The following is a 22,673-nucleotide window of genomic DNA, read 5'->3' on the forward strand; positions in this document are numbered from 1 at the left end:
CTCTGGTTTATAAGTCTTCAAATTGTTATATTTTAACAAAACCATGAAACGAAAATGTATCCTAAAAGGTGTTTTATTAACTTCCTATAACAAAAACAATCAAAGGCATTTATTTAGCATTTCGGCAAACCTTTAGAACAGAATCTTATGTTTACATGCAAATGTTTTCCATCATCAGTAACTCCATGACAAATATAAAAAGACACCATAGGATGGCAGAGGATAGGGCTGGGCGATATAGCCAAAATCTTCTAACCCGATATATAAGTCGATAACAATATATATCACAATATAGCATATTGTAATTCAATAAATAAATTGTCTAGTTGAAATAATCACAAGGTAAAGCCTATTTTTGTGTACTCCTGTGTGTATTAAATACTTACAAATGAAAAATACGGAGTATTTTGTCGTTTCATGAAATACTTTAGTGCAAAAAGAACATAACGTGCAAGGATCAGACCGTAAAGTGGCGTCCAAATGACGTACATGTTGCTGTAACGCAGTTAGGCTGCTGTTTTTTTGACATTGCTGTAGAAAGGATACCGGAAAATATAATACGGTAGACATTTTTTGTATCGTTTTGACAATATATTTCATCTTATCGGCCAGCCCTAGCGGAGGAACATATTTACTTCATTCAAGTGTTAGGAAAAATATTTGATTCTCCCTCCTTTGTGTGTGTGAGTGTGCTGACTAAAATAAAACAGCAGCCATCTTTATTCTGGACAAGCCTCGATACTGGAAACGTTGACCTGCTCCCCAGCACACCGTCTGGCCCCCACCTCACATTCGGTCATCGTCGTGGCAACGCTGCCAGCACCAGATCTGACGCACAGTGGGGCGGAGTCTTTAGGGCATTCTGACGCGTTCTGACATTCGCATTTAGATTCTAGAATTGAAAAATAAGGATTATGTAATGATGTAGTCATACACATATTATATACAGTATATTTACACCACATATATAATAAAGAATTAAAGGACTCTGTTGGCCATCATTCCCATTGCTTCCTGAGATCGGGGAATGATTGCGCTACAAGATGAGCAGAAACACTTAAACAAACCCCTCGGTTAGCTGGACTTATTTGGAAAATTAAACCTGTTACCCAAACTAACATCCAGTACCCAACATCCATCACAGTTTACAGACCCACTTCCTGTTTCAACGAGGGGTTATTAGTGTCAGTGTTATTAGGGGTCATAGTCTCGCTTTGACAGACCCTCCTCCAAAGTGCGCTGGAGGCTACTGGCTACTCCACATAGCATTCAAGGATGGGAGGAAAACGTGCTCTGGTTTACTGGCAATTCTTTAAACCAATCGCAGTCGTCATGGGCGGTGCTTAGCGCCATACGGAGCCACGGTGCCTATGTAAAAAAGCCTCGGGAAGGAACTTGTTTTGGTGGAACGTGTACGTTTAAAAGTTGTTTTAGTCGTGCAACAGAAAACTCAGATCGGACAGATAGTCTAGCTAGCTGTCTGGATTTACCCTGCAGAGATCTGAGGAGCAGTTAACCATAGTCCTCACAAATCCACCAGAGTTTAAAATTCCAACACAAAGAAAGCAGAAGGTGAAACATCCGGCCGAAAAGAGTGAAATCCGGCGGAATTTCCAGCGGCAACGGAGTAATCCCGGAAGTGGACCGTCGTGGACATAGACTACCTTGTTAACAATCTGTCTGATTACCTGTGTTTCTTGTCCCATTGGACTTTAATGTAGAGATTAGTACAGCCTTAATGTATCGGTCAACAAGAACAAAAATCAAGTTCTAGAAAAACAAGTAATGATCCTTCAAAGAAGGTCCAGCAGACTCACCCTGACAGATTGTCCCTGGTTTGCAGTCCACGCAGGACGTGACCGTCTCCTCTGGCCAGGCACAGTCGCCGTCACTAACCAACGCAAAGCTCCGGCCCATACACCGCAGAGCTCCGAGCTGACAGACACTAAGCAAACGGGCTTTGCTTGAGCCGAGTTTGGCACACAACTGCAGAGAAGTCCTAAATGAAGAAAGTTATGGGGGAAAAATTTTGTTAATTTCATACTTTTTCACAAAGCATTTACCTGAGAAATAATGATAAAAAATCATACTCACGAGCACTGAGATGGCATTTTACACACACACTGAGTTTTCCCCACGTTCTCCCACGGCTTACACTTCAGGCCGGATGGAGGAGAGGCAACTGAGGGTGCTGAAAAAAAAAAAATGTAGAAAGCAGGATTGGTGTGATTTGATCATGCACAAAAAAAAAAACATAATTATAAAAATAATGTCAAAATGGAAAAGCACAACATGTTGTCAACATAAAACACGGCGCTTATATAATACAGATAATGAAGCGCAATTGGAGGGCCAAAATTATGGACCCAATCTTTTTACGCATCCACGGATGGAGCTCCATTTCTCAAGTCTGTCTTGAACATCTGATTTGAGAAAGAAATGGGATTTGCCTGCAGTCTAAACGTATGTGAGCAATAAGTACAATATGAACATACAACACTTTACTTAACATTAACATTTGATTCTGAGAGAATACGTATGTACTGTACCGGCTTTACAGTGAGCGCTGGCTGGTGATGGAGACCACTGCAGGCTGGGACTGCATATGGTCTCTGAAACCTCAGCGTCCAGCACTGACCCCGCAGGACAGGACAGGGACAATCTGTCTCCAATCTGATAGGCTTCTTTGGTGGGCGTGGCTATAACGTCACTGTTGAGTACAGGAATCCCACATGTGTTGCCTGGGACGGGAAGAGAGGGATTTTGAGCAAGAGGAGGGAGAGTGAGGCACTGTGATTGTGATTCCTAGACAAAGATAACTTGGGGGTTCCTTAGAGTGAATAGTAGAGAATCTTTAGAAATGTTTAACTTGCCGCTGCAATTACTTCCGGATTCATCTTTGCACTGCAACACATTCTCAGTCCCAACTCGTGAAATAATGACGCTTGGTCAGAACCCTTTGGCGTCACCTTTTAACCCCTCGAGTACCCCTTTGCTGTCATTTTTCAACTTGCTTAGTCACTTTTTGGCTACGTTCAGACTGCAGGCAAAAGGCACCCACATTTTTGCTGATATCTTATTTTTTTTGCCCACTGTAAACCACCCAAGTCACATGACACCCGATCTTTTCCAGATCTGATGCGGGCCACATTTAAAAAAAAAATAAAAAATAATGCGAACCGTCAAACAAATCTGATCTGGGAAAAAAAAATCACAATTGAGCATCAAGGCCTGCGGTCTGAACGTAGCCTTTGACGCTCTTGGTCGGGACCCCTTGGCGTAGTTTTTCTTTTTTGAAACCAATTAGTTAGGGTCAGGGTTAAAGAATTTACATTTAGGTGACACCGGACAAGAATGGGACACAAACCCAGGGTGAAAGTCCTCTGATTTTTTACCCATCCACCTCCCCAACCTACTGTATCTCCTTATATGGATCACTACTGTTGTCACTCTTAATACTACGTCATCTTACAGCTCCGCGGTCAAGCTACTGCTATGCCCGGTGCGTCCCATACCGACGCTAAAGGGTGCCTTGCGCATCGGTATCTGACGCTGAGAGCCACTGACAAAACGTCAGAATGTGACGACTTGGGATTGAGAACGGCTTGGACTAGCATGGCAATTGACTAAATTCTATTTACATATATATCTCAGTATTCGTTCCTCAGATATCCTGCTACCTGTTGCTGGACAAAAAAAAAAAAGAGCAGAATATGTAATCTTCCTCACAGAGTTAATGTAAGAAAGACGCACTTTTACAAACCATCGCTCCTGTCCTCCACTGCTGGTTTTCAGTGCATTCAGCCACAGCGCTTCCCCTGAGGTAATGACCGTGTATGCAGGAGTACCTCACCCTGTTTCCAACCAGGTAAAAGTCTCTGGGATTCTGAGAAAAAAAACAACAGTAACATGCATTTAATCATCACCCCTTTACTATTTACCATACAGTAACTAGAAACAACATAGAAACTAAAACATATTGTTCTAAAGAGCTAAAAGTTTACTACAGTTCTGCAACATTTGCTGTCACCTTTTTTGAAACCCAAGTTCTTCAAGGTTTACATTAATGGGGATACAGCATCGATCAAGCACACTCACCTCAATAAATCCGTTCCGGAGGTTTGGGGGCGCTCCGCATGTCTTTGGTGGAGTCACAGAGAGACCGAAGCACTGAGGCTCCATCATCCTGCACACAAAAGTATGAGGACACGGTTGTTATTTGGTCACGAAATCTGTATCTAAAATCAAATCATCAAGGATACCAGAAAAAAGTCTTATTTCCTATGTGTTATTAAAAATGTATATATGTAGTGGTTTTAATCATGCTTTGGGGGCAAGAATCTCCCATTTTGTGACACAAATCTGGTTCCCACAAGAAAAAACAATTACATTTTACAGTTAAGACCAGAGTATGTACAATATAATGGATTTAGCAGCAGTGAAATCACCCATTGGTTTGTGGACTGCCGTTTTAAAGCCTTGAGTTTGGCAATTTGGCTGTTTGCCATCTTGGTTTTTGGAAACGGGATGTGCCAATTTGTGATGAGAGGGTGGAGCTAGGGAGGATGAAGCAACCAAGTCAGTGTTGTTTATGGTTGCGATGGCCCTGTGCCAAGCTAAGCGCTAAAGAGGGAAAGTTGCCCATTTTAAACCCTTCTGAAGCCATGTCATCCAGTGGAGATTTACCAGTGGGTAAACACAGACCTCTGGGTATTGGCACCATTCATCTACATGAAAATCTGCAAAATTTTCCTTAAGTTAGCAGCTAACGCTAGCAGAGCGACCTAGCTTGCTTGTGTGGATGCTGAACAAGACATTTTTAGGTGATCAAAATGTTCCAATTAAGTTTGCTGGAGTGAAAACACAGTGAGAGGGTCAAAGTTTACGATGAAAACACAGACAACAAAAAAAAAAATTTCACGGCTATTTTAATGTCCACAGTGTTATGGTTAGCATCGCTAAGCCCTACACGCCCTAAAGCATCCCCTGCTTTATCGTCCTTTTTAAAATAAATGGGACCATAATTTACTAAATGAACATCATGATGTATTTAAGAGGACTCTAAACTAATGATTGAGGCCATAAACTCGGAAAATTAAAATGTTTATTGAGGTAATAAATCAAGTGAGATGTAGGGTCATTGCCCCATAGACTTCTATTAAAATCGACTTCTCTTTGCAACCAGTGTAGTCTCCCCCTGCTGGAAATTAAATAAAATGCAGGTTTAAGGTACTTCCGCATTGGCTTCCCTTTTCAGACCCGGAAGCTTCGTCCATTATTTTTTACTTGTTGTTGGTTAAGGTTGAAGATCTCTGTCCTACTACTACATGACAAACCAGTTTTTGTGCCCACGTGTCCTTACTGTAAGTACTGAATATCTGCGTCCTCACAAGGCTTCTGCTCCTCCTGCGGTCCGGAGCAGTGTTGACCCCCTCTGCTCGGGGCGGGGTTGGTACAGCTTCGGGTCCTTGACCTTTGACTGCCAGAGCAGGATCCCCAGGAGGACCAGCAGCTCCAGCTGCCATGGATCACCCCTGAGAGAAAGAAAGAAAGTTTTCCTTGTTTTTCTGTCCCTGAATGGACAGCATCTTGTTTGTTAATCATAGATAAAGAACTTGTCCGTAGACTGCTTGTACTACATAATACAGGCAAGTAGGTTATACCAACTTGGAGTAATTTGAGACCTGGATTTAAAAAAAATGTATCCTGCAATTGCGATATGCATAATTTTAAACAAAACCAGGATTTTTTTTTTTTTAAAAGCTTTCTTCACATGTTCTTTTATTAAATCTTCAAATCTTGGCCATTTAGTTTAGTTGTAGTTTAGATAGTTCTTTAAGGCGCTGCTCCTGAAAAGAAACCTATTTGAGCCTCTCTGAAAGCTAGATTTTTAATGTGTAAGTATGAAAATTACAAATGTTACACTGTTATTATATTTTTTTCCTCTTGATATTTTAGTATTTATTGTGTTGATGTGTTTATACGTAGATGCAACCGTTAAAGCAAATTGCTCTATTTAGGGGGTCATGTTTTCTTTCATGATGATGCTAACATCGACCTTCGTTTGTAGCATTTTAAATCTTTAACAGAACACATTTTTTGATGAATCTGTTTTAAGAATCATAACAATTTTAAACCCAAACTAAACCTTTAACCAGTCCATTATCCCGTCAGAGTCTTTTGTTTGTGTACCTGCTTGTTCTCCGATCACAGCCCCCCTCTCGCAGGCTTGTCCAGACGTTCCCGGCCGGCAGACGCAGCGGCACTCGGAGCCCGTCAGCAGTGGCTGGCCATTGTTCTGGCAGGGCCGGCAGTGACAGGGATGCTCCTCGGCCAGGTACTCCTCGGTGGCCCTTTTCAAGTGGAGCTTCTTCAAACCTGCACACTGCACTTCCTTCACGAGCTCATACAGAGGACGCAGCTGGAAAACAAGTTTAACGGGAAAAATGTCTGAGTGTTTATGCATAGAAAAAGGAAAAGAAATGCATAGAAAAGAAGAAAAAAAACATAGAAGGAGATAGGGCTAAAAAAACGGAAGAAACACGGGAAAAATGGGAGTGTTGGCAGGTATGGGTTAATTAGCTAGAGAGCTACAGCTAGTAGAATGTGGCAGCAACAGTTTTCAGATATAACCCACAAACTTGATGGTCGCCGGTTACGGTTAGGGTTGTCTTTTTCCATTTGAAATTAAATACTCTTGTTGTTTCAAAACAATAACTGCATTTCGAATGGTAAATCTGTCACTGTTACCACTGTGGACCCCAAACCTGCCATGCTAAAGATGAACAACAGTAACTAAGGGGGGGACGGGGCATAGCAAATGTTTAGTTGGACTGGATGATGGATGGAAAAACGATATCAATATGTTGTACAAAGCAAAGGTAAGTAAAATGAATATCAACAACTTCTAAACAAAGCTCTAACACCAACCAATCAAACACTAAGATCCAACCAGCTGACTGTCATACCTTCTGGTCTGTGACTTCAGGGAAGTCTTTGACAGACGAGGCCCAGTTGTCGTAGACCTCTCCGTTAGCCTCTGGGTTTTCCAAATCCAGGAGAGACAGAGCGCCTATAAAGGACGCGTCTCCTCCAAACACATTGACCTTAATGGGCATCTTGTTCACGATGTGTACTGCAGGCAAATGACAACAGAGCTCAGGCTAGACTGTGTGGTAGTCAAGTTTAAATTTACTTAATTTATTCAAATCCAAACAAGACTAAATGAAACTGTATTTTTTGACCCTACAGGGCCCGCTGTGTGCCCCTGAATAAGAAAGCTTTCACTCACCGTTGCTGGAGGATAAAGATTTTGTTAGTTTTTCACAGGTGGTCGTAACTTTCTTCCTAAAGAGACGGCGTTTCACCTTTCTCCAGCACCTCTGATAGTCGATATGTGTTGTACCTTCAGACAAAAAGCAGGAGAAAAAGATTTAAAACTGTTTAAAATTCTCAAATTATTAGCAGGCACCATATTTATTACATAGTGTAGAGACTATGAAAGTAATTGGAGACATTTTTAAGCTGTTATTGGTATTAAACTTAATTAAAAATAATAGCACAATTCTTACTGGTCGATTCGAGCGCCTGACGGTCTAACTCCAACAAGCCTTGGTATTCGCCTCCGAGTGAGCCCTCGGAGAGGTAGTGTGTGCCGTACGTCTCAAAGATCCGGCGGTAGGCAGAGTAGTCGTACGTGTACGGCAGCGAGGACAAGGCCTTCCAGAAACCTTCAGCCAGAGTAAGATACTGAGGGGCAGAGTTTTGGAACTGGGCCAGCTCCACTTTATTCTTCAGGATTATAAGTCTGTAGGCCTGGGCGATAACATATGAAAAGACGTGAATGTGTAGGGCTGTGCGATTAATTACATTTTTAATCGTGATCACGATTTCAGCTCAAAACAACAGAGTAATGGAGAAAAAAGATTATTTTGCACATTACGTTTTGAACTCTTATTTTGCCTTGAATTAAAAAAAAAAAAAAACTGGAAAAGTATTAAAGGCCACCGTTTGTTGAAATAGGGCTTATCACGGTCTCCCCTAGCTGTAGATAGGTGGGCCCACGCATTTTTTGTGCATGCATTGTTTTAGTCCGGTGCAACACCGCTAGTTAGCTTAGCGTAGTGAATGTTGCCGGTTAGCATGTTGTTAGTAAAAGTGAGCCAACAAAACAACCTAATTACTTGCACTGAGACAAAAAATGCGTTGGCCCACCTATCTACAGCCAGGGGAGACCGTGATAAGCCCTATTTCAACAAACGGTGGCGTATTCCTTTAAGGGAAAACTCACAGTTCAAGGTGTTTTCATCACTGTTGATTTGTTTAAAGTGCTCATATTATGCTTTTTGGCTTTTTCCCTTTCTTTTATTGGGTTATATATTTGTTTGTGCATGTTATAGGTTTACAAAGTGAAAAAGCCCAAAGTCCACCCCAAAGGGACTTACCATCTCCAACAGAAAACACTGTTCACAAACTTTTCCAAACAGCTCTATTGTACTCCAGCCTTTACTTCCAAAAGTCAGTGAGTAAACGTGTGAAATAACCGTGATTTCAATATTGACTACAATAATCGTGATTTCAATTTGTTGCATAATCGAGAAGCCCTACTTGATAGTCATTCTCTGTTAGTTGCTGAACAGAAAGCTTTAACCCAGCTGGTGACAAAGCCCAAGGACAGCTATATCAATCTGTCACAGTAAGACGTGTCAAATAAGGGACCTGTGACGCAGGTCGGGTCATATCGTTACCTTATTTTCAGTGAGCTCTTTGTGGAAAGAGCGACGGTCATGTCCCACCAAGGCGTTGGACTGGATGTGCTGCATGTAGGACCAGGAGCTCTCGTAGGATTCATCGCTCTCTTCATTGTCTACTTTCACCTGCACACAAGCACAAACAAAGGCAACGTTTGGTTTCATTAGAGCAGCTGCTGTGAGATTGGTCTGACATTGCCAGACCTTCCTCCACAGCGCTGTGGAGGAGGGGTCTGGCTAGTCCACACAGCATTCCGGGATAGGAGAAAAACATGCTCTGGTTTATTGGCATTTCTTTAAACCAATCCCAATCATCATGGGTTAGGGTGCCGCTGCAAAATAGCCTGAGGAAGGAACTTGTTTTGGTGGAATGTGTACGTTCAAAAGTTGTTTTAGTCCATCCATCCATCTTCTTCCGCTTATCCGGGGTCGGGTCGCGGGGGGCAGCAGCTCCAGCAGGGGACCCCAAACTTCCCTTTTTCGAGCCACATTAACCAGCTCCGACTGGGGGATATCGAGGCGTTTCCAGGCCAGGTTGGAGATATAATCCCTCCACCTAGTCCTGGGTCTTCCCCGAGGCCTCCTCCCAGCTGGACATGCCCGGAACACCTCCCTAGGGGGTATACTTACCAGATGCCCAAACCACCTCAACTGGCTCCTTTCGACGCAAAGGAGCAGCGGCTCTACTCCGAGTTACTCACGGATGACCGAGCTTCTCACCCTGTCTCTACGGGAGACGCCAGCCACCCTCCTGAGGAAACCCATTTCGGCCGCTAGTACCCTGCATCTCGTTCTTTCGGTCATGACCCAGCCTTCATGCCCATAGGTGAGGGTAGGAACGAAAATTTACTGGTGGATCGAGAGCTTTGCCTTCTGGGTCAGCTCTCTTTTCGTCACAACGGTGCATAGTTTTAGTCGTGATACAGAAAACTCATATTGGACAGATAGTCTAGCTAGCTGTCTGGATTTACCCTGCAGAGATCATCCGGCCGAAAAGAGTGAAATCCGGCAGAATTTCAGGCCGCAACGGAGCAATCCCGGAAATGGAACGTCGTGGAAAAAGACTACTGTGAGATTACCCACGGTTATTTACTTTATTTTTAGCCATACTAGCTGCATGGCTCTAGGGATGGCAATGTCTGTCTGTCGGATTGTCCTGTGAGGGGAATGAAAACAAGTTTCATCGATCGATTAAAAGGAAAACAGACTGATCTCAGTCTCAGGGCCACATAAGTGGCTTATGTATGACACGCCAATTCGTATGCCATTTTGGCGTGTTATCAAGACACATAATCGCGTTTATCAATGCCGTTTGGCCTCCATTGACTTACATTATCTTGCAATTGCATGTCAATTTATGCTAAGTTCTCCTGAGATAAGAACTTCTGTTTGGATTTTTTCCAGCGATATTTCACACGTTTTTTTAAACTAATGTATTTCAATGTTTCGTGATCACAGCATGATTCTCAATAAGAAGATGACGTAGCATTTAGAGCAACTACGGTAGCGTGTAGTATAAAAGCCTAGGGAGGATGGTTGGGGTGGTGGATGGGTCAAACAACACAGGACTTTCACCCACTTTGTCACGTTTCCTAAACCCAACCGTCCTGATCTTCTTTTACTAAACCCAACCATCCGGTTCTTCTTTTCCTAAACCCAACTGTGCCGTTGCTGTCCCACGTCCTGTTATTGTTTTCCTAAACCCAACTGTCCCGTTCTTCTTTTCCTAAACCCAACCCGTCCGCTGTATAGAGTGTACACATACACGCGGATAGCTCAAAATGCGTACAGATAACACGCCACTTGGCGTGTATGTTTACGCGATGTCATGATGTCACGTTGAGGACAACCTGCAGCAAAGTTTGGAATAACAATTTTTGTCTTGCATTTTGAAAACTACATATATCTACATGTAAAATCATATCACATTTGCGGCAGAGAAGTCAGGCCTTTTCCCCTTATCTGTGAACATAAACGCCAGGATAAATGTCTCGTTCGACTCACCTCAAAGTTGTACCTGAGGATATTGTGCGGCAGTCTGTAATAGACTTTATGGTCACCACTGAACACCTTCCGGCACTGCCCTCCAAAGCTCAGAGTGTTGATCACGCCTCCTCTCAGTTTGCCGGTCAACACGTTGTACCTGTAAAGTATGACACAGCAAATCTATTTGATGGACTGTTATCTAATAGGTGACCCCCAAACATGAAAGGCTGATTTATAGGCAGATATCGTGCTGTGTTTAGATAAAATATGAAGGGCTTTCCTCGTTAAACAATGTATTTTTGGAAAGGAATTCAAGGCTTTCAAATAAAAAACAGCCGTTTTTATGTCACTTAACATTTTAAAAATAATCCTAAGCAGCATATAAATAAATAAAATATATAAAATAACATAAAATATCAATAACAAATAAGAAAACAATAAGTTAAGATGATTTAAAATGAATAAAAAATGTAATTAAATAGGTGGGCGGGCTTTAATCAATATATAATTCTAGTAAATCAACAAGTCTTAAGGCACTTCTTTTTTCACTTTTTTTAAAGACAAAAAAAATATTTTAAGTCATTTTTAAAAGCAACAAAATGTGGGGTAACTTTAAAGAAAAGATATCTGTAGACTAAAACAAAAGAGCCTTTGGGCCCCACGTGGGTGTGTAACCCCCAGCCAATACCAGCACGCAGGGTTCAATTCAATTACATTTTATTTATAGTATCAAATCATAAGAAAAATTATCTCAAGACACTTTACAGATAGAGTAGGTCTAGACCACACTCAAAGACCCAACAATTCCAGTAATTCCCCCAAGAGCAAGCATTTAGTGCCACAGTGGCGAGGAAAAACTCCCTCTCAGGAAGAAACCTCAGACAGACCCAGGCTCTTGGTAGGCGGTGTCTGACGGTGCCGGTTGGGGGTGTGATGAACAGTGGCAATAATAGTAACAATAAAGATAATGGAACTATGACTAGAAATAGTAGTTGTAGTAGTTCATGGTGTAGCAGGGCACTGCAGGGTGTTACAGGGTGTAGCAGGACATAGCAGGGTGTGCCGCCTATTATCATTTGCAACCGTTTTGTCCATTAGCATCACTTATTGACAGGGGTTGCAGTGTAGGTCATAAACCCCGCCCCCTCCATGTTAGCGGACGGGACATTGGCCAAATAAAAAAAATCAAGAGGTAATTCTTATTTGTTCAATTGTTCATTTTTCTAATACGTTTGGTTTTTATTAGTTATTTGTTGCTATAAAAATGGAGTGAAACGCCATGATTGACAGCTGGGATTGACTGGCGATTGGTTGCGCGGGTGTATGGGCGGGACTTTGATACCGCGGCTCTACTATCCAACGTAACCGCTGAGCATTAATTCGAAAAGATTGTTTTATTCCTCTGAGTCACTGCTTTGTACTGCGCTCCCTCTCTACATTCACTTTCGAGCTCGCTCGACCACCACTGTGTTCTCTCTCTAACTTTGAACACTGTGTTTACAATGTGATACTCGGTACATATTCTACCTCTAAACTCACTTGTTACAGTAAAGACAGAGTTTCCTGCTGTTGAAGAGTTGCAGCTACTCACCCTCTGCCTGTGAAGTCGGAGTTGGGAGGCGCTTTGTCGATGTCACATGAGTACTGGCTGCTGTCTTGATCACAGCTTCTCTCATCCAGGCCATCCTCACAGTCGTGGTCTCCGTTACACACCAGAGACCGGCTGATACACTGACCTGCATTAGGGTTTCAATAAAACCTTTTCAGTCCACATTGCAAGAACCATCATTTAGAAAGAAAAGAAATGAAAAAACATGCACAAACTTTCTTATTTATTTAACGTATTCTCATTCAAATGTTCTTATATCTTACGAAAACGTATCCACAACCGTTTCATATGATATCTTACATAATATGAATGTTCTGTTTAACGCTGTGAAGCGGCAACTACTACGTTACCATTGACCGTTACATGTTAACTGTTGCAATTAGGCACCATCACATGACCGGTTCAGTTTAAGTACCAAAACTACAGTTATATGAGTGCTTAAGTTTAGGCACTAAAACACATTGGTTTAAGGTTCTTTACTTGACATTAAGAACATTAATACAGCAGCAAACAGTACTTAGCAGTGCCTGCTTGCTGTGAGGCAACGGTGCAAATATTTGCTTTGTAAAGATATAGTGTGGTGTGCTGAGCAGAGAATGAAGTCACACTCCCTCTGTGTGTGTGTTGTAATCAGAGTTTCTCTGTTTTTGTTCTGATAGCTGGACCAGCCGCACGTGCGTGTTATTGCATGTGGTCGTCACAAAGACGTCAGTATTTCACAAATTGTGGAACGGTCTGTGAGAGCTGTGTTGAGGCAATCCCAGCCAACTTTTTTCAGTATTTCCAATACAGACACTTTAAAGGTGCTCTAAGCGATGTTGGGTGACAAAATGAGGCCAGCTCGCCCCTCCCTCCTCCTCATCCCGTCCCAACTCCCTCCCTTCCGGGCTTCCACGCATTAACCCCCCAACCCCCACCCCATAATCCTTCTTGTCGGTTATTGGCTGGAACGCTGGAACTCTGTTTGTTATGTTTGGTGGTGCAGGTTGGCGCAGTTTGTTTTTGTTGCTGTTTGTGGACCCTGGGCTGTCTACAGATACTGTGTTTTTTTACAGTGTGTTCAGGCGACAGGCAGCTAGCGGATAGTGAGGAGATGTTTTGCTGTATGTGACAAAAAATGTTGTAGCCTAAAAAAACGTGTGACATCGCTTAGAGCACCTTTAAGGTTAGAAAAAAACGTTCATGGTTGGGTTGAAAGTTTTTCCTAAGTTTTTCCTGTACCTAAGTATTTCACGTAGTGACTTTGAGCATGACATAGTTACGTGTGAAAGTTAATTTAGAAGTTAACTTATGAACGTAAAATAAACAAAAAATAAAATAACAACGTTGACTTCTGGTTTTACAGGGGACCCGAACCAGTCTCCCAGGTGAAAGTCCAGTGTTGTGGTCAAAATTAGATACGGTGGGTTCTGATTTACTGTGTATTACTTATCATAGGTATATGTACAAACAGTGAATGAGGACAGGCTGTTTTATTATATCTGTATAGTCTGTTTAAATTATATGTCGCATATCTAGTGAAACCCTGAGCAAAACCATAACTGAGATTAACCTAATTTAGCCTAAATAAAAAAAAATATATTGTGGCACTTTTGTTGTCATGTGATGAACATTTTAATTTAGAGTAATGTTATGAAAAAATAGCTGAGGCACATTTTCTTAAATACGATATATGTCTCCACATACCGGAGGTACAACGGAACCTGTCTCCACAGCTTATTGCCAGAGGACATCCTTTCTGTGGGACACATGGTTGCGTTTGTGTGGCTTCTCCTGAACACTGCTGACCCCCAAACTGGGCGTACACCTCCACATGGCGAGTCTGCACCTGAAAGGGCAGCGACCATGAACATGAACATATTGACGCTACCCAACTGTTTTTATGATTCATTCTGGCATCCATTAAGAACCACAACGGAAGGCAAACGCTGTATACAAGATGTCGATTCAAGATGTTTTAGGACGAAAGGGCGGAGCAGGGGAGGATGAAGCGGTCAAGCCGGTGCTCTTTATGGTTGCAATGGCGCTGCGCTGCGCTAAGCGCTAAAGAGGGAAAGTTGCCAATTTGAAACCCTTGTGATGTAAGTCATCCAGTGGAAATTTACCGGCGGGTAAACGCAGACCTCTGAGTACTGCCGCCATTCATTAGCATATTTATGCAATTTTATTCAATGAAATTGCGGGAACTTGCACAAATTTCGGGAAACTGCGGTTTGATGAAAAAGAGACAAAAAAGTGATTCCCCCAACACCCTGCTTTTCGATGATGTACACGTTGCGTAATTACGTCACTTCATAACGTTCCCATGGCAACAGGGGAAAAAGGCTGTTCTTGTGTGAAGTAAGCGCAACATTTTTCAACTTTCTGCTAAGATATATGTGACTTTTTTGCAACGAAAATGCAGTGATTATGAAATCATGCAAGCCCCGCATATTCTGCACAGAAATCTGCAATTTATGCAGCAAAAGTGCGGCGTATTTGAAAAAATGCGGACCTCGCATAAATATGCCGACTTTGGCTGATTATGCATTGAATTATGCGATCGCATAATCGCATTTTTCTGGAGGGACTGGCAAACTTTCCCTTAAAGCAACAGTAGGTAACTTTTCCCACTTCGTTCCCCCTGCAGGTTGGAAGTCAAATGGTCCATTACATTACATTGTCCAGTTCATTCGAACTACAGATCCGCTACCCGATCTAGCAAACTTGCATAATGTAATGTAATGGACAATTCCGCATCCAACCTGTAGGGGGACCGAAGCGGGAAAAGTTACCTTGTGTTGCTTTAAGTTTAGCTGGAAAAACTAAATATTTTAGGGCGTCTAAAGTGTTTGATGTTTAATTAACTTTGATGAAGTGAAAACACACGGTGGGAGGGGCAAAGTTTAAGAAGAAAACACCCAATTTCAATGTACGCAGTGCCATGGCTAGCATTGCTGAGCCTCTATCATGATTGATATGTCGGCTTGTAGCCACGCCACTAAAGCATCTCCTGCTTTGTTGTCTATTTTAAAATAAATGGGACCATCATTTACAAAAAGAACATCATGCTGTATTGAAGAAGACTTGAAACAAGCGATTGAGATCAGAATCTCATTATAAAAATGTTTATTGAGGATATAAATCAAGTGAGAAGTAGGGTCATTTCCCCAGACTTCTATAGAAATGGACTTGTTTTTGCAACCAGTGGAGCCGCTGGGTTAATGCAGGGTTAAGCCACTTTCTCATTGACTTCATTTTTTATACCCGGAAGCTTCATACATTATTTTTCATAGTCATAGTCTCCACAAGGTTAGCCATTTGCTGTATGGTATTAAAGGGTTTTAACCCTAAAACTGTAAAATTTTACAGTTAATGTTAGAATTGCGCAGGGTAGGATACGGGTTAGGTTTGGGTATTACGCAATTAGGGTTACCTCCTGATCACATCTTCAGGCAATGAATAGAAGTCTATACAATGTCCTCACAAGTACAGTACGAGTATCTGTGTGTACCTTTGTTCTGGAGCAGCCGTCACACTCAGACCACTCTCCAAAAGGGCCCCATCTGCAGTTCACAGGCTGCTGACAGCTGAGAGGAATGGACATGAACATTATTAAACAACATTTATGTTATATTCCTCTCTTGAGAATGAACTGAAACTTATCCGTTGAGACTGTTATCCCCGAAAAACGGCCCCATAAGTTTGTTTAAGCAGCAATTACGGCCTATATTTAGGTTTATAGTGGCGCGCCCTCTAGTGGTCGTAATGGTGATGGCGGGAGCAAAGCAGGAAGTGAGGTGACAAAGTATAAGAGCGCCATATTTCTGCACTAGGAGGCAGGTTGGGCTGGTGGATGGGTCAAACAAACACAGGACTTGACTTTCACCCAGAAGACCGGGGTCTGTATCCCATTTGAAAATAAAAGTAAACGGCAAGATTTTTTTATTTATTTTACAGACCAAACGGAGCTACGTCACCCTCAGCATCACGTGCGCAACTGAAGTGAAATAGCACCTGATTTTAACCCCAACCACAGTCTTTTTCTAAACTTAACTAATGTTAGTGCCTAAAGCTAACCAAACTGCGACCGTTTTACATCGTCAACAACGTTATGCATACCTGTCAAGTTTTGGATTTGAAAATAAGGGAAATTTTTCCGGCGCCCACCGCAAGCAGTCCCACCACCCCAACCAAGCTCCAGTATCCCTTACATTTTAAGACAGGTGTACAAGAAAGCTACAATCACCACTTGATGCAGAATGCTGAAAACATTTACAATTTATAACATTGCTTGTCTTTACATTTTATTTTCATTCCACACATTCTTTTCATTTCATATTGCTTTTCTTTTACAGTTTTTCTTTTCATTTCACATAACTTTTCTTTACTCTTTTAGTGAGTTATTGTATAAATTTGTTGCAGACTTTGCATTCTTTAAGTTTTGGAAGGAGTGTATTTGTGGGCTGGGCCAGAGTGGTTTACAGAGTGGTTTACATGAGAGTAGAGCGCAAACAGTTCTGTTGTCTAACGTCATCCTATTCTCTGTAACAATCTTTCGTACCATGCTAAACACCCTTTCTCAACTTGCATTGCTATGGGGAATGCATAGTAAAGCCTTCATAAGTTTTGTCGAAGCGTCCATCATCTGACCTCACACACTAAACTCGCGACAACTGCCACCTACAGTACCTGTAGTAGGCTACTGCAGGTGGCAGTTATCGCGAGGCTAGTGACAGAGCTCAGATTGGGAATGTTTTTTGTTTTTTTACTCCGCTCGGACCCGGGGTATTATTTTTTAATAACGCAGGTTAAAATACGGGAGATTTACGGGAAAATACTAATACGGGAGGACGGCGGGAAAGAAGGGTAAAATACGGGACTTTCCTGGCCAAAACGGGATACTTGACAGGTATGCGTTATGTCCTCTGGTTTAGATATAAGGTTGTATTTTCTGCCACCGCTAGGGGCGCTAATGTATTAAATGCTCCCGTGGGTCATATCAGAAGGTAGGAATAAATGGCCGATATCATCGTATGGTTTGGAGGACTTTTTGGATCCATCGTACAGTAACTACAGCAGGAGAATAACATTAAATCAATATATCACAAGCCAAAACCATAGTGATACTTTGACAACAAAATGAAAAAGCTGCATTCTTATGTCTTAGAAAGAGAATTTTTCTTTATACCATGAGTGCATTATATTACAATAGTGTCATGTGTGGTTCATGTGTGTACACCTACCAAACTGGAGACCCAAAGATGACCAACAATGCCCAACAAGACAGAGATGCAACTAAATTTAACTGTACACAAAAAAGAAAGAAAACAGTTAACTCAGTCTTACTTACATTTTCAGAAAGAAAATCAAAAGACAAAAAGCACAATGAAAACATTGTTCTATTATTGACAAGCTATTGGCAGCAGTTATCATCATGACATGACAGAAATTACTTTTAAACTTCCCATTTTGTAATAATGTTATTATTATTCACCATGAACAGAGGTCCTTGTTTCTCCAAGAAGATCTGATTATTCTGGATCATTACCAGACTGTACACTGTAAAAATGCTATTTTATATTCTTTGGCATGTATAACAATTACAAGTTGTAAGGCCATAGAAACCAAAATTCTCAGCATTTAAAGTAAAAATTGAAATTGTGCCAACAAATCAAGTTGTAGTCCATTGTTTTAACAAGAGTGAGTGAGTCCTGATAACGTTGATATCCTTACAGCACAATGAAGTTCTGTTAACTCTTTAGTTGTGGAAGAATGCAGGAAAAGCCATTTTCACTCCCTGTTATTTCATTCTTTGAACTGTAAAATCTCATACGTTATAAACAAACTTTTCTTGAATTAACTCAATTTGATTAGATAAGTGTTACATTTCAAGTTTAAACTGTACCACTTTCAGAAGTTAGGTTGACAGTGCATCTTTACTTAACTCATTGAATTAAGTTATCTAGAAACATTGTAAGCGTATTTGCATATACTAAGTAACTAAGTACATTTACTCAAGTATTGTACTTATGTACATGTTTGAGGTACTTGTACTTGAGTCTTTTCTTTTCGTGCCACTTTCTACTTCTACTCCACTACATTTCAGAGAGAAATATTGTACTTTTTACTCCACTACGTTAACCTGACAGCTTAAATTACCAGTTACTGTTGCACACAAAACACACGTATGATGTATTAATATATATTACACTACCCAACAATACAACAACCTACGAATCCAGCTGGAATGATTAGCCGATTAAACACTTAGCTGATCGACAGAACTGTTTGGATCATTTCCAGTTTTCTGAAATGGGAGGATTTTTTCTGCATTGAGTACTATTACTTTTAATACTTGAAGTATCTATTTGAATACACAGTACTTCTTCCACCACTGCATTCAACCCTGAAGGTAACAAACTCAGACCAGCTAGAATCACATAGAAGAACATTAGCTTCAAATTTGCCAAACTACAAATAGTGGCACCAAATCTGAATGGTAGACATGTTTACAGTACCTTCATGGTGTGCTCCGCAGAGTCCGGCCCTCTAGTCTGCTCCAGCACTGGAACACTCAGGGTCATATAATCAGCAGGGAGTGTGTTGGGGGGGGGGGATGCACGGATTACTCAATAGATCCCCGAGTTCAGGAATTCCTCTGCTGAAGAAACTCTAATCTGAGCCACCAGATTCAATGAGACCCAGTGTTCTTTCCCACAGCTTCAGTCCAAGGCCAGTCCTTTTGCTATTTTATGTTGATTTCCAACAAAACTAAGTTTATTTCCAGTAACAATTTTGATAATCCTGTTTGTTAGTTAGTTTTTGTGTGTGCTGAAGGGTACAAGATAAAGCTTGATGAAATCTGCTTCTGTGTCAGAACAGCCTCACTGGAGTATGACAGGACAAGTTGCATCACAACAGTTTTTCCTGAATAAGGTCATCACATGCTGAGTCTGCATGATTTGGACAAAAGGTCAGAAAAATACCCATTTGGCCCATATTTGAATGCATTTGTCTGCCAATGCACATGGCAATAACATCCACATCTTCATTTGTAATATAATTTTTATTTTATTTATGCCAGCATGGTAGTATTAATTAAATCCACATTTCACAGTTGTAGCCAGAAACACAGTATCTTAATTCAAAACAGTTATTTATTATTACATTTATATTATGAACCCTTGTGTTATTTTCCCGTTGACCATGAACTTGTTAACTTTCCTGGTCAAAATTGAAGATGAACTTTTTTTTTGGTGCTTTGGCGTTTACCTGTCAAGAATGTTGTATGGAGTTAAATGATCGTTTTTGTTTGTTTTAAATTTGTAAATATAAACTCAATTCCATTCTTGAAGCTAAGATTTTCCCTTTAGTGTATTAAAGTCTCCTGAAATTGATTATTTTAATCTTGGGCACAATTAAAACCATGATGAGTCATTATCCATTATGTGTTACTTCATAATTTTTAATTATATGAAAACTCATTGGTCTTTACATGCAAACACATACCGCAACATGTGATATGTCTAAAGGAATATAATACAAGTAAATTCAGCAGCAACAACAGAAAAAAACTAAAGACAGTGATAAATCACATCTAGTTCACAGAAAATAGTGAAGTTTTCAGTTTGCTTTACGAAGAGAACACAAGCTAGCCTGGTCCTACCAGACTCTGGTACATTTCATTTGTCCAGTGTGTCTGGCCTCTCTCCATTGACAAGTGTTAACTTCCTTGAAGGCGGGTACTCTGTTGAAGTTTAAAACTATTGGATCCGCCCAGAGCCACTCTGGGTCTGCCATAACCAATCGCTAACGTTTGGTCGTGACGTCGGCTTAGCATCGCTAGCGTTAGCCTTAGCCAACTCCTTCACCACTAATGGAGCGAGCTGGAAAATCAAATCTTTTCCCGAACCCCGTGGGGAGGAGGGTCACAACATCATGGCCACCAACACAACTCAGCAAAGATTGTTCTCGCTCGGGCTTTAACTTCTGGATATTCGGCAGCGTTGCCACAACGGACCGAATGGCTTCACTCGCATCTTTCTCCACCGCCATTACGGAACTACAACTCAAACTAGCGCACAACCTCAATGTCATAATTCTCAGCTACTCCCTCTGTTTGCTGATTAGACCGGTAAAGATTTGGCCGGAGAAAACCCACGAATATACCAGACGACATACTGAAGGAAAATAAAAATTAAAGGTCCCATGACATGGTGCTCTTTGGATGATTTTATATAGACCTTAGTGGTCCCCTAATACTGTATCTGAAGTCTCTTTTCTATAGGCCTTAGTGGTCCCCTAATACTGTATCTGAAGTCTCTTTTCTATAGACCTTAGTGGTCCCCTAATACTGTATCTGAAGTCTCTTTTCTATAGGCCTTAGTGGTCCCCTAATACTGTATCTGAAGTCTCTTTTCTATAGACCTTAGTGGTCCCCTAATACTGTATCTGAAGTCTCTTTTCTATAGGCCTTAGTGGTCCCCTAATACTGTATCTGAAGTCTCTTTTATATAGACCTTAGTGGTCCCCTAATACTGTATCTGAAGTCTCTTTTATATAGACCTTAGTGGTCCCCTAATACTGTATCTGAAGTCTCCTTTATATAGACCTTAGTGGTCCCCTAATACTGTATCTGAATTCTCTTTCCCGAAATTCATCCTTGGTGCAGAATTACAGCCACTAGAGCCAGTCCCACAATGAGCTTTCCTTAGGATGTGCCATTTCTGAGAGAGGGGGGGCAAGGTGGAGAGTGGGGGTGTAGCCTTGACCAACTGCCACTTTGCTCATTTGAAAGCCATGATGCCTTAAATGAGAGAATGAATTTCGCTACATGTATGTGTATGTGACAATAAAGTACCTTTATCTTTACCTTCATGGGTGGGCCAAATTCTCTGGGCGGGCAAAGCAGAGAAAGGGGAGGTAACCTTGCTCCTTATGACCTCATAAGGAGAAGATCCCAGATCGGCCCATCTGAGCTTTCATTTTCTCAAAGGCAGAGCAGGATACCCAGGGCTCGGTTTACACCTATCACCATTTCTAGCCACTGGGGGACCATAGGCAGGCTGGGGGAACTCATAAAGTGAAATGTTCATTCCATGGGACCTTTAAGCGGAAGTATGTAGGAGGGTGGAGCCAGGCTAAACACACGCTACAGGCCTACACACTTTACATAACTTAGTTGTGGTTGCCTTCTATTGGTGACTTCACTTCTTTAGCGTTAAGGTTTAGCATTAAGACACATGTGACATCTATCTATTAAATCGGGAAGACTCTGTGTGTGTGTTTGTGTGTGTGTGTGTGTGTGTGTGTGGTCTGTCTTTGAAATATCTCATGAACCGTTCATCCAATCTACTTCACACTTGGTTTCCTGGGTGCCCAATGAACTTGGGATTTGAAATTTGGAGCAATTTGAACAGCATTGAATATATATATATATAAAAAAAAGAACATAATGTAATCTTGGAGCTTCCTCTGCAGCGCTGTGGAGACAAGTCTGGCATTGCCAGACCTATCTCGGAGCCGACCGGGAGAAGAGAGCATGTCTTCATCAGACTCACCCTGAGGTCCAGTTGTTAAAGTGTGTTGTTGTAAATTTTAACACTAATAGCATTAATTCAATTCAATTTTATGTTATTGATAGTATCAAATCATAACAAGAGTTCTCTCAAGACACTTTACAGATAGAGTAGGTCTAGACCACACTCTATAATTAACAAAGACCCAACAATCCTCCTCCCGTCCCTCCCTCTCTTGCTCCCACACCTCCCCCTCAACCCCCTGTGGTCTGCCCCAGCGGGCATTTTTTCATGACACATGGGGGGACGGGGGGGGTGCGGCACAAGCACTTAAAAAAAATCCTTGAAGCGACTTTCTACTGTATTATCTATCATTTCACTGTGTGGGGAATTGGCAAATTGGCGCCCCTGGTTGCTGAGAAGGTACCATGAGCGGCCTCCTTGAGCTTATCACTTTAATGCATGATAAGGATCTCTCGGAGATCTACCCCAACTTTTGGACTGCTCTGAGGATTGCACTTACTCTGCCAGTCACTGTGGCTCCAGCAGAGAGGAGCTTTTCCAAACTAAAGTTGATCAAGTCATACCTGAGGTCAACCATGTCCCGGGAACGGATCACTGGCCTTTCCGTCATCAATATCAATCACTCAATAGGGGAGCAGATTTCATACGATAACGTCATTGATGATTTTGCATCAAGGAAGGCCAGAAAGGTCAGGTTTTAGTTTTAGTTTGTGCTTTCTGTTCTTAGTGCAATAGTGTAATAATTAGATTGTCTTTAGTGTGTTTTCACATTTGTGTGATGAAGGATTTGTGCTATTTAGAATA

At 41.5% G+C, this 22,673-nt stretch overlaps 1 protein-coding gene across 1 annotated transcript; it reads right to left on the reverse strand.

Annotated features, from left to right (window-relative positions):
- Positions 1-57: 57 nt before the first annotated feature.
- On the reverse strand, positions 58-18,942 carry c7b (complement component 7b). Its single transcript, XM_039780129.1, has 18 exons — positions 18,846-18,942; positions 17,571-17,632; positions 15,839-15,914; positions 14,032-14,173; positions 12,328-12,472; positions 10,755-10,893; positions 8,748-8,876; positions 7,572-7,815; positions 7,292-7,405; positions 6,969-7,135; positions 6,193-6,421; positions 5,363-5,534; positions 4,099-4,186; positions 3,754-3,886; positions 2,550-2,741; positions 2,095-2,191; positions 1,818-1,999; positions 58-892 (listed from the first exon to the last, which is right to left on the reverse strand). The coding sequence occupies exons 1-18, from the start codon at positions 18,909-18,911 to the stop codon at positions 720-722; spliced, it is 2,550 nt and encodes an 849-aa protein (XP_039636063.1). The 5' UTR covers positions 18,912-18,942; the 3' UTR covers positions 58-719.
- Positions 18,943-22,673: the final 3,731 nt, after the last annotated feature.

This window comes from Perca fluviatilis, chromosome 17, assembly GCF_010015445.1.
Source record: "Perca fluviatilis chromosome 17, GENO_Pfluv_1.0, whole genome shotgun sequence".
NCBI classification, from domain to species: domain Eukaryota; kingdom Metazoa; phylum Chordata; class Actinopteri; order Perciformes; family Percidae; genus Perca; species Perca fluviatilis.

Coding starts and splice junctions, on each gene's coding strand:
- c7b (XM_039780129.1), bottom strand. CDS start 18,911: ATGACCCTGAGTGTTCCAGTGCTGGAGCAGACTAGAGGGCCGGACTCT. Junction 14,174..15,838: donor ACGGCTGCTCCAGAACAAAG/GTACACACAGAT, acceptor CTGCCCTTTCAG/GTGCAGACTCGCCATGTGGA. Junction 3,887..4,098: donor TCCGGAACGGATTTATTGAG/GTGAGTGTGCTT, acceptor TTTTTTTCTCAG/AATCCCAGAGACTTTTACCT.